The 12,978-nt window shown below is 30.9% G+C and overlaps 1 protein-coding gene across 4 annotated transcripts in view; it reads right to left on the reverse strand.

Moving 5' to 3' along the window:
• Positions 1-3,650: 3,650 nt before the first annotated feature.
• LOC139523845 (protein-glutamine gamma-glutamyltransferase K-like) overlaps positions 3,651-12,978 on the reverse strand; it is an 89,864-nt gene continuing 80,536 nt past the window's right edge. For all 4 annotated transcript variants that reach the window (XM_071318183.1, XM_071318182.1, XM_071318185.1 and 1 more), the window contains 7 exons: positions 11,490-11,625; positions 9,620-9,723; positions 8,949-9,191; positions 7,631-7,909; positions 6,950-7,110; positions 5,801-5,937; positions 3,651-3,972 (listed from right to left, as the gene is read on the reverse strand). In XM_071318183.1, the coding sequence (XP_071174284.1) occupies positions 3,813-3,972; positions 5,801-5,937; positions 6,950-7,110; positions 7,631-7,909; positions 8,949-9,191; positions 9,620-9,723; positions 11,490-11,625 (1,220 nt within the window). In that variant the 3' untranslated portion in view covers positions 3,651-3,812. The remainder of the gene's footprint in view (positions 3,973-5,800; positions 5,938-6,949; positions 7,111-7,630; positions 7,910-8,948; positions 9,192-9,619; positions 9,724-11,489; positions 11,626-12,978) is intronic.

Genomic DNA, 12,978 nt, shown 5'->3' on the forward strand with positions numbered 1-12,978 from the left:
GGATAAGAAAGTCAAACACAACAATCATTTCTGACTTTACAATAAACTTATTTGTGATGATATAGAATTGCATATTTATATACTTTGCATTTTATTATTTCTCAGAAACCTTATTTTTTAAGCAGATGGTAGTTAATATATAAAGACTAAAGTGCATTATAATCGTCACTTGGTGGAAATTTTTCTGCATACTCCGAAAACTATAACAAGTTGTTTTTGTTCAAAAAGGAATAGCAAAATGGTAATTGCATTCTGCATCCAAAATACAATATGGCTGTTCAAACTTTATCATTCTGTTTTTTTTTTGCACAGGTTTTGAATATCATAAAAGCATCTCATATCTTTTACTTTTATATTTGGTAAATGAACACGATGCCGCAATCGTAATAGCAAATAACATATATGGCTAACCAAAATAGAGTTATGTCGCTTTTTCCGACAATAATCACATTAGAAAATTAAAGCTGACAAAAAAGTACAATCGCATTTTTTTATTTTTTTATGTTCATCACCCAAACCTGATCAAATTATATCTTTCCAAAACTTAAAAGACTGCAAGAACTCGATACATGCTAGTTTTTGCAAGCAGCATTGAAAGACTTTCAAATTTACTCAAAACACACGTACATTGTTAATTTATTTAAATAAAATATTCTATTGGAATACTATAAAAACAAATGCCATGACATGGAAACATTTGGTGTTTTTTGGTTTTTATAGTTATTAATGGATAACATAAAATTATTTGACATCAAAACAATTTTGTCCAAACACGAATATACTGCCAGTAACATTATTTCCAATTGGTTTTGTTATAACCATATTATGATGAAAAGTAGAGTAACAAAAATACCAAACTCCATGCAATTCAAAATGGAAAGATCCTTATTAAATGACAAAATCGAAAGCTCAAACATATCAAATGAACCAATGATACCTGTCATATTTCTGACTATACACAAGCATTTCCTTTTGTAAAAAATGTTAGATTAGATCTGGTTTTATAATTAGCAAAACCTCTCACTTGTATGAGAGTCGCATAGAATTCCATTATATTTACATAACGCGTCAGCATAACAAACAGACATAAAAAAATAAAATGTAAAATAAATTGGAGTACATCAAGTCAATCTTCATCATTTTCAAAACAATCAGCTATGTCAATGAAGAACAAAAATGAGTTATATACACTCTATAGACTGTGAGCAAAAATGAAAGATAACAATGCAAACAATTACCATTGTACAACAACACCATGGCGGGAAGCATAAATAAAGTGCAATGTCAAACGGATATTACAAGGAATGGACAAAACAGAAAAGTAACGAAGACAAAAAACACGTTAATATATTATTAAGATAAGAAACAACATCAGTACCTAGAATCTATATGACAAGACTATCAGTTAATATTTGTGATGTTGATATGGAATTTAACATGGTCTTGGTATCCTCCGATGTACGTTTTGATGAAAAATAACTTTCTGCTCGGACGTTTCACAACGTCTGACTAGCATCTGCTACCTCTTGAATTTTGAACGAGTTTGGAAATGTATATCCCATATACAGGTAGTTTGGGAAATTAGTGCTAAGTAAGGGGGCGGGGGGGGGGGGGCATTTATGATTCCAGTATTAAAATAGTCTGGTTGTCATATATTTTGAAAATGAGATGACCGAAAATGACAAATTATAGATATAAGTCTAAAATGAGGCCGAAGATGCTTTGTCTGTTGTCTCTTTAATTTCTAATTCTAAAGAAGATAATAATGGAACCCAATCAGAAAAGTTTAGATTATTAATGGAGAGAACATCATCAGAACGTTGTTTATCTGAATGTTAAATTATTTGATCTTGTTATTTTTACAAGTGTCTGAAGAAACTGACTCGTAGGAAAATAAGAAGATATCGAAAAGGAGAGGCGCAAAGTTTATTCCCATAAAAATGCCGACATTTATTTCTTTAAATTCAAAATATGCCATATGGTATCCAAAGTAATAAATATATAGTATATGCCACCATTTTTATATTGAAAAGCGTTGTAGGTTATTTCTTTCAGACGATTAACATTGTTGTATAAAGGTTTGCAAAATCAAAAGTTTTGATAGAATGAAATTCAGAAAAAAGGTCGAGCTTTAAAATTATCCAGATGGTTTTTTTTTTTATTTAAAGTTCTTTAAAATCTACAGGCGGTTAATACCACTTCGCGATTAGACAGTATTTCTAAAGATCATTCATTGCGGATAGGACTTGTGTCAATCTAATCTATTTAAAAATATCCAAATACAAAATTTAACTCTTCAGTTTGAGTTCAAAAGCAATCTTATGGACACTTCAAATTGTGCAATCTGCTTTGCATCAACTGCAATCATCCTATTATGATCTTTTTCATAATATTGTTTCAGAAGTTCAGAACCTTTTAAGACCTATCTCACGTTTAGGGTAAATAAATCCCGCAAAACCTTTCCTGCACTGCAATATCTGTTTTCCTCGATTCATGAATAGTGAAATTTAAAAAAAAATCGCTATACTGTTTTTTTATGCCCAACTTAGGGGCATTTTGTTTTTGGTCTGTGCGTTCTTAAGTATGTTCGTCCGTTCTTCCATCCACCTGTCCCGCTTAATGTCAAATTTTTTGGTCAAGGTAATTTTTGACGAAGTTAAAGCTCAATCAACATGAAAAACTATATACACATGTTTCCTATGATATGGTCTTTCTATTGTAATGCCAAATAAGAGTTTTTACCCCAATTTTACTGTTAAAATTCTTTCGAACTATTCCAGTTTTCCTTCTGACAGTTATTCTCAAATGTACAGTTCTTTTAACTATACAACTTTCCGGCCATTTTTTTCTGCTTTAGAAATTCTCTATCTTTCAGGGTGTAAGCATATTTATAATACATTTGAACTTTTGTTCTATTTTTGATTTGTGATTCCAAAGTGATTCTTGTATTCAAACTCGAAGACATAATGTCAACGTCATGCCAAAAATGAAAATGATGAAATAACAGACAAAAGGCATAAAATGCAATACAGAAAGTTCGAGACTGACCAACACGACCCCAATCAAAAACCTGGGATAATCGGAGGTGCTCCGGAAGAGTAAGTAGATTTTGCTCCACGTGTGGACTTGTGTTGTTTATGTAAATACGAAATCCGTTATAATAAGAAAATCATAAAAAATAACAGGCTGATAATTGTGTACGCCATACGCGCGTTTCGTCTACAAGTTTCATTCTAGGAAATTAGGACTGGCTGTGTTTGAAACATATTGGTTGATATCTGTTAAACAGATTTTCTATAACAGTCAACTGTCTCGTGACGGCTTTAAGTTCAATTTCGAAGAGGCTATAACATTAATATGTCAATTTGGCAGCTGATATCATCGATGATGTCTCTAAGATAGGTTATCATTGTCCCATTCAAAAGTTAATGCCAGGTGAGGGTGAGCTACAAAATGCATGGTCAGTAGTATTTTCATTTAAATGGTGTCGAAATAAACTGAAAGTATTTACTGTATTCACCGAAATAATTTGCCTCGAATTACATATCGATGCTATTTATTGTAGCTGTTATACACACTGGCAATACCAGACGAATACATTTCTCGTGTAAAGTTTCATTGAAAATATATATCATTCAAATATTCTAAAATTATTGCATAAATAATTTTAATAAGTAATTTTTGTACAAATCATAAAGAAATAAAATGAAATATAGTTAAAGGTACACTTAGCATGTTATATTTGCAAGAAACACTGCAGCTGCGAAATTAGATCACAACCGAAAAACCTGTTCAGAGTTTTATCACAAAAATTAAGATTTATTAGGTTCTCCTGATATTTCTACCTCTGTTACACCAGTAACGTCACACAATTGTTTACAATGAAAATTCGCAATAATTTCTCTCCTCCCAGCCCTTCTAGGCTTGATTTGGATCGTTTCTCGAATTTCTTCGTTGGGATTTATCGGTTTTCTGCAATAAATCAAAGGTTTAGTAATTCTGCAATATGAATAAATTTTTAACAACATATTATTTCATATGCTTAAAGTTAGGCATTACATTATGTCATATCAGTTTTCTTTGAAACTTGATTATCATTCAGATATATAACTGTATATCTAAATACTTTATACTTTCATTTAAGTTAAAAGAAAAATGTGTATCCATATCCTTTTGACACATTATTCCTGCTTCTTTGTGATTTCATAATAACCCTTCATTTTTTTTATAATCTAGATTTGTATCTATTTAAACCGTATTTCAGAACATCGATATATTACTGTGGCGCTTAAAATCATTTTAGTTATTCAAGGGTCCATGTGATTCCATCTACTGCATTAATATACCTGACATGCGTGTTTCGTCTTTCGTTCAAACGTTTTTGATTTCAGATTTCTATTATTTACATAATTTGTTATTTTTTGCATCTTTTTTGTGTGAATATGATTTAAACGGTTAAACAATTCCAGTGCTCGCGTCACACGTTACTGTAATAAACCTCTGTATGTGATCGTCTGAATGCTTGTATTATTTTGAAATTTTACAATGAGATTGACGGACTAACAAGACCGTGTATAACTCCACACCTATTGTTTTGCTGAACATGTGTAGTCTGAATGGTGTCTAGCAAGGAATTCCACTCAAAGCGGTTATTGGCCATGTTAAACTTTTAGTTAAATGAAAGTGTTTCATCCATGAAATTGTTTTTATTTAATATTTATTGATGTAATGAACTCCTCTAAAACGAAGTATCTTTTTCAAAAACGTTTATTTTTTTCTATCAAAAACATTTCTTCTAATAACGTTTAAAACTAGACTTTGAAAATGCATAGCATCTCTTGAAGGAAGCACGTGTTTACTGTAAGCAATAGCAATAACCAGAAGCGATTGGGGTAACACCAACAAAAACTAAAAGAGAGTACATTTATAAATTATCAAAACCCATCCATCAAGAACAGAAAAATCCAAGCTTATAGTTTTCTAATCGTTTGTAGTGTAAAATAAGCTTCATCTTGCACTGACTTTGAGATAAAGAACAGCAATAAAAGTGCTGTTTTTATTTGCTGAGTATACAATGATTTTGTGTCATGGGTGGATATCTCATGTCCTTTGTTTTTCTATTAGGCCTGTTTTTGGTGGCTTAATTCTGGGTCAATTCGTAGAAAAAATATAACAATAAGTATGAATCATTTTTGTTTTTATTTTACTTTCATGATTTTTAATAATCAATAGTCTTACCAAAATCTCAACAAACAAATTGACAGATGAACGAAAAACTAGCAAATGTTCGCTTCCGCAAAACAAATAAATAAATGTCAAGTTCTCTTCAAAGGCTTTCTTGGCATTGTGTACTCCAAAACGCCATATAAACTTATGTTGACAAATGTATTGTCCAAATTTGATAAAAAGTCAATAAAAGTTTCCCTTTAATCATTTCCATGTCTACTATTGGCATAATTGGTATTGTCCTTTGATATGTTAGCACTGTACACAAACAATGACTACGTCAAATAATATATTTTTGGTAAAATTTTGAATTTTGTTTTAGAAAAATACAAAAAAACTATATCTAAAAGTTGAAAATCATTATCTTTGGATGATAAATAAAACGAAATGTAATTCTAACAAAAAAGGTCAAAGATAAAAAATTGAAAACAACACGTTTATTAATTGCATGCGTCCGAGCGCTTTTCTGGATTTACTTTCATCAGGAACGCTCAACAATCGGAATTCCAAAATTAATAAAATATTTCGACAATGTCATAGCAAAAACGAAAAATAAAATGAGTTGTGTACTTACTTTATCTTAACAGCACTGACTTTCTGCATACCTGGTCCCTCAAGATTTATATAACCCCCAGTTAGAGGGATTGACAAAGTATTTACAAGCTTCACTATAACATCAAAAGGTTTTCCGACTGTTGCATTACCTTCAGTCTGAAATTATCAAATAAAATTACACTTTATTTTGTGCTTTTTAATTGATATATGCTCTTTGTGTTTTTTTGTAAATGTTTGTTTGTTTTGAGATTGTAACACAGCGATGACTGTTGTACCCATATTTTGACTATTTTACCGATTATGTCTGTTTTGTTCACGCATCGTTGTAAAAATGTGATGCGACTGTCATACAAGTGAGAGGTTTAGCGCTATAAAACCAGTTCAATTCACCATTTTCTAAATTTGAAAATGCCTGTACCAAATCAGGGATATGACAGTTGTTGTCAATTCGTTTAATGTGTTTTATCATTTGATTTTGCATTTGATTAGGGACTTCCGTTTTAAATTTTCCTCGGAGTTCAGTATTTTTGTGATTTTACTTGTTATGTGCATGCATTCGAAGCACTTTTCTAAGTTAACCGGGATAGAAACTAAAACTCAAACTAAACCGTTGAAAGCCAAGAACTAACCATATGTAGTATCTATTTAAAATAACTAAGAAATCAAATTGGAATTCAGAAATTACCAATCTGCAGATAAATTACTTTGTCTGTTCTAAAAGAAACTGTATTCCTTTTTTTCTTATTCATTCTTCTATGATCTAAACTAATCCTTGTGATTAAGGTTGTCTCATTTGTACCTAATTTATGTTCCAGAATCATATTAGGTTATTACTCAATGTGGATTCCCTCAGGAATTAAAAAGATGTATACGTCACTTATATAGCAAAACAAAACCACATCGAACCAACAAAACGAACTTATAATTAGAGGTCCCCATAGAATTTTATTTAATCGACGTGACTACTGTCCATGTCATGTGTCTAGTATGAATTCCATATAAGTGTTCATTCACTGAAACTTGTACATATATTATTTTATATTATATCCCTTGATATGCTGACAATTGTTCAAGTAATTTTTCTTTTCAATTCTTCTGTGAGTGAATGTTTCATGTTGTTTTTGTTTGTTATAAGTAGCTTTATTGAGCTTATCAGAACAGTACATACTTTAAGTTCCAAATTGGGTCTCTCACATCTAATTATTTCTCTGCAAATATATTTCTGATTTGTCTCTTTTACATTTGCTATGATGTAAATGTTCACATGACTGTCAGTATCAATTGAACTGATATAGTCTGATGCTTTCAAACTCAGCTTTGTTTCATTTTCTGAAGAAGAAAAAAATCACATAATTTTAAAAATTACACTACTATCAATTATCTTCATTAAGATATGTTAAGACCATAACATATGTTTCCCACTTTAATATATTTAATGGATCATTAACGCTAATCCATTGATCTGTTGGGGAACTTTTTTCATTTGATTAGCTAAATACCGTCCAACCATAAAGCAGTTACTTTTGTGAAACGAAATGAAAAGAAGAAAGTTTTTTTCTCGGTGAGCACGTTTTATGTTACTACCGTATTAGATAAAGATATTATTCTGGATTCAGGTAACTTGATCGTCGTATCTTAATATCTGAATTTGGGTAATAGGATGACCTTTTTTAACCTGATATATTGTTTTCATCTATATGTGCTTACAAGTTAATGTAACACCAAAACTCCTACAGATAATATTATTGCTGAATCGAATAGTTTTTGTTAATATACAACTAGATATATAAACACAGTTATAACCAGTGGTACAGTTTTATAGTGACTCCGTTTTATAAGAGTACGTTACCTGCACCGGGTTCAAGGACACTTGCAGCTAGACTATCTTTGAGATCATTGGACGGAACTGCAGTATACTTAGTTGCTATTGCGGTAATATAAATGTCGACAACTCTCGACTCCTTGCCGATATTCTTCATCTTAACTTCTACATCGATGTCACCATTCTTTTGTACGCTGCCATTATAGTTGAATTCTATATCGTCAGCCGATGGAGAATCAATTTGTATATCTTTCCTTGCACACAATTTCTTTGCTAGTTTAATGGCTTCTTCAAGTTCGGACGTTCCTGCAAATCATCATAGATTAAATAACTTACAGATTCTCAAGTGAATCGACTTCTCTTTAATACTCCGATACATAGTGTTTTAAACCATACTTAATTTCAAATTACCCTAATTATCATTTCATTAAATAGTCGTTATATTACATATTAAACATACTACAGTAATGTGTGATTGGTTATATTATATTAAAGTGGGAGTATGGTACATGTATTTAAACCACTCTATATCAAAATAATCCCTCGTTATCTTTAATATTGTCATTAGTTAAACCTTTACATTTAAGGAATTTTTTTTTTCAGATATAGCAAAATTAAAGCAATGTCCAAATAATTTCAAAGCGCCAATATTGACCTTATATTTTGATCTCCGCTATTATCAGTTGATCTCTTGAAAAGATTCATGAACATTCATTCTTTGAATATTTCTATAAGATTTATCTGTCTGTATGATGAATATAGGACAAATGTTATAATCAAAATGACAAAGAAAACAACAAATAGAACTGAGTAAATACAGTATAGACGTTAAATGATTGCAGACAATGGATTTATATTCATATAATCAAAACCAAAAAGATTGTCAATTATTGATTCAACAGTTCAGAATACTGAAAGAAACAAACAAATCTACATTGGTCAAAATTTTTCTGATGTTGATGACTGCAGATAACTTATATTTCTTTAAAGAAAACTTATTTTTAATGTTATCATTTACAAAATCTATCGTGTATTTAAATAATACTATTATTTCTCCCCTCTTTAACTGATGTTCATGACGTTTTGAAATTTCTCATCACAAACTTACGAAGTCAATTCTTATTATCAGTTAATGCCAATTACGAAGAAGTGATTGTGTTACATCAAACTAATTCGTCAACCAAAATCTAAAACATTGTTTTTGTATATAAAATACGGCTTTTTAGAAAAAAAATCTCCTATAACTGCCACTTGTCATTCAATGTAACAAAAACTAATTATGCATGACCTCATTCTTTTATAAACATTAGATAAATAGTGTCATCCTGTACAGTAATAGAAGTACCTTCTGCATATCTGTAAGAATTTGTCACATCTTCTCTGGAAATTGTATTTACAGCTTTTGTACTAAGAAACCTTCCTACAATAGTTTTTTCCTCTGCAATAGCTTCCATATTCCCCTCAGCGTCGATGGTCCAATGAATTCGGTCTCCGTTCACCTCAGCGAACAAAAACCTTGTATCAAACCCAAGATACAGCTTTCCTTGTTTAATTGCTTTAACTGAGGCTGGGCCACAGGTAAACACACCTATAAAGATAAAATACACGGCATTTTAATCATAAACGTTCCATAGATTTTGGTTCCAACTAAGATTGAAACTCGTTGTGGTAAAGCTGCATTATGATGGTTTTGATTATACCTTACAAGTACTGCATGATGATGGTTTTGATTATACCTTACAAGTACCTTTATCTATTTGTACATGCTTGATTGAAAATCATTTGTTCACATGTCATTTTCTCTGTATGGTCAAAATGGTAACTTTGATGCAGATAAAAAAAGAATGCACTTCAAACGCAAGTATCTTTACTATATTATATCAATTATGATTCCAATTTGAGCTCTTCTATTCTTTCTAATTAGTTGATATTAACTGAAAGGTTACCTCTTCATTTTTACAATTGCACAAATACCAACCAGTTTACAAGTAGAAATTACATAGACAAAAGACATACCTTCATTGCATTCTTGTGGTGTTGGATCAAATGCTTGCCATCCATCATAACCATCAGGCAAGTCTGGTCTTTTGAACCAAGATTCATTCCAGACGTGAAAATCCCTGACAAAAATAATATTAAGTAATAAGCAATTTCGTTTAATAAAGATAGAAAGTTTTATACTTGATCATTCAAATGTACAACAATATTTTGTTTTAAAGTTTTAAGTGGCATTGATTCACGGTAGAAGAAGATAACTTTGAAAATAAATGTCATATCACATACTAAACCAGTGCTGTGAATCAGATGAAGTTTCTTTTAAAAAAATCTGAAGATCTGATTACAAAATCATCGCAGCCTTAAAAATTGATAGACCGAAAGGACGTTGTGAGTTTCAAATCAAAAAGTAAAATCACAAAAATACTGAACTCCGAGTGAAATTCAAAACGGAGAGTCCCTATAATCAAATGGCAAACTCAAAAGCTCAAACTCATCAAACGAATGAATAACAACTGTCATATTCCTTACTTGGTACTGGCATTTCATTATGTAGAAAATGATGGATTGAACATGGTTTTATAACTAGTTAAACCTCTCACTCGTGTGACATTTGCATCAAATGCCATCACATCAACAACAATGCGCGATCAAAACAAACCGACACAATAGGAAAAAACGTCTGAAACAGGGGCACGTAGAGATTTTTGTTCGTGGTGAATTTGTTTTAAATACTAGAACAGTCGTCTGATCTGTATTTAATTTATAGACGTGTCCTATTCTCTTTCATAACATTTTGATACTAAGTAAGTTTCGGATTTGAAGTCATTAGATTTCATTTGTGTTTTATCTAGCTTGTATATCAAAAACGGATTAACGAACTTTTGAATATCAGTATACTACTATAAGCTTTATTTTTTACGCACACTTAATGATTCATGAAATTGAATAAATGTTCAATTTGTCTTCGTTTAGTTATCATCCATTTTTCTATATAAGCATATGAAGGGGTAGTGAAATAATACAGTATTGCAATAAACATGCAAAAATAATACATAAAAGTGGTCACTTATTACTAATGCAGGCATTACAAAACCAACATAAAACATTTTTATTTTGAAATTATACAACTATCTTCATATGTTTTCAATAATAACTTAACCAAACAATAACATACAAAAACACAAAAAGCAACGCATCTTAATTGCATACCAAAAGTTGTTTTATGATACCATTTCTACGCAATGTTTTCCGGCAATATGTATGCAGCTCTAATGCAACTGTAATAATCGGCAATATTTGAAACAGTGGTATGAAATTTATATGCAATTAAACGTCATTTGGAGCATGTATATGTTTCTACATGATCTACAAAACAGACAGATTCTTCAGTTAGAATGCTTATAAAAAATACGTATGCAAATAGCGCTATAACCCTAAAACAATTAATTCATTCGAAACAGCATGATTAAGAAATCAAAACCTCTTAAATCACGATTAAATTGTATTGTTTCAAATAATCACATATTACGAATTTTATCATACCAGACGTCAATGAGACTTTTAATTCGCTTTAAGTATGAACGCAGTATGCCTTACATTTATAGTGCAATGCTTTGACAAACAATATCATTTTATGATATAATTATATTTGGATTTTTGACATTCATTTTGATTAACCACATTTGTGATAAAGTGCAGCTACCTCATATCATGTTGCTATTTCCGTGGTCCCTATCAGATTTACAAAGTATAAAAAAGGCAGCATTAGTATACCACTCTTAAAAAGTCATAAATCGATTAAGCGAAATAAGTCAGTGTTCCAATCTGAAACTGAGGGAAACACATCAAATATAAGAGGAAAACAACGAAAAAACCGCCAATAACTTACCATATTGTATCATTCAAACGTTTTCTTGGTTTGTTGTCAGGTGACCAGAAATTGTCTATTTGAGTACTGAAATCGCTGTCATGCGCTGATATGAAATTTGTGATACAGCGTGTGGGTATTCCAAGCGCTCTTAATGCTGAAATGTAACATAAAAACTTTGCACATTTACAAGCTATGGTGACTTTAAAAAAACCATTTCTTTAACCTTTCTTGTGGCTAACATATGAACAAATCAATTTGTCAAAAAATCAAGCATTTCCACAGCTCACACTAGACATTCAGCATAGATCAAACTACTGGGTTTTGTGTATTTTCGTTCCCTTTACGATATTTTTCAGTGTACTGGTGAAGGACTGTCGGTTCCTCACTTAAGGTATGATTTTCATAATGACAAATTCGCATCGATTTGTTATCTAATATCTAATATGACAAGAAAATGCTAATTTTTGACCACACAAATAAATCGTTTTAACTTCCATTCTGCATTTGTCTTCAGTAAATTGGGTTGGCGGCCTTCGGCTGTTGTTTTGTTTACTCTTTGGTCGTTTCGTTATCTCTTTGATACATTCCTAATTTCCATTCTCTATTTCATTTCATTGGAGTTGGTTGCACATGTGATACATGTACCAAATTGATGAAAGATTAATCAAGTTCTATTATCAAACTATTAAGATTAAACACAAAATCAACATAGGCGTTGCTGTGCTGTTGGTCATTGAAAGTATCTAACGATGATTTTTAAGTCATTATCCATTTAGATATTTTTTGTAATGTAATTGATACCAGTGCAATAATTCATATAATTTAGTAACATGTACATTCAATGCAATAATATAAAACAATGTAAACTAAATCTTAATTTATTTTACCATTTGAATGGTATTACAACATACACAATGCATGAAATCGATCCATTAATATATTTCATCTAAATAACATGCATCATGAAATTTATTGAAATATTCAGGAAAGTTAAAATTTAACATTTTCAATTCAATCATTTTTTTATGTTTCTGCTAACACAAATCTTTATAAATAAACGAGAGTGAAAAAAGTAAAATGTTATAATTTTAACAAAACCGTTCGGTGATGTTTAGCATTTATCACTGAAATCAAGAATTCTTCTAATTTCATTTGCTAATAAATTGTGCAATACTGCGTTCTTTACTATTGACGTATATTGAAGATGATAACGTGTGAAATTTGCTATCATCGCCTTTGAATGTTATGATGACTATCTGTAGTCTAGTAAGAACCTGATTGTTCACCTACAAAAATAAGAAGGTATTATTCTCTATTAATCTTTAACCCGTCACGGTTTGGCACCTGTCCCAGGTCAGGTTCCTCTGGCCTTTATTAGACTTGTATGGTATTTTTTTTTATTTTAGTTCATTATTATGTTTTGGAGTTAAGTGTGACGTCTTTTTTTACTGAACTAGCACACAATTTATTAAGGGGCCAGCTGAGGACCACCATCGGGTGCGTGATT

The sequence above is a fragment of the Mytilus edulis genome, chromosome 5 (assembly GCF_963676685.1).
Source record: "Mytilus edulis chromosome 5, xbMytEdul2.2, whole genome shotgun sequence".
NCBI lineage: Eukaryota > Metazoa > Mollusca > Bivalvia > Mytilida > Mytilidae > Mytilus > Mytilus edulis.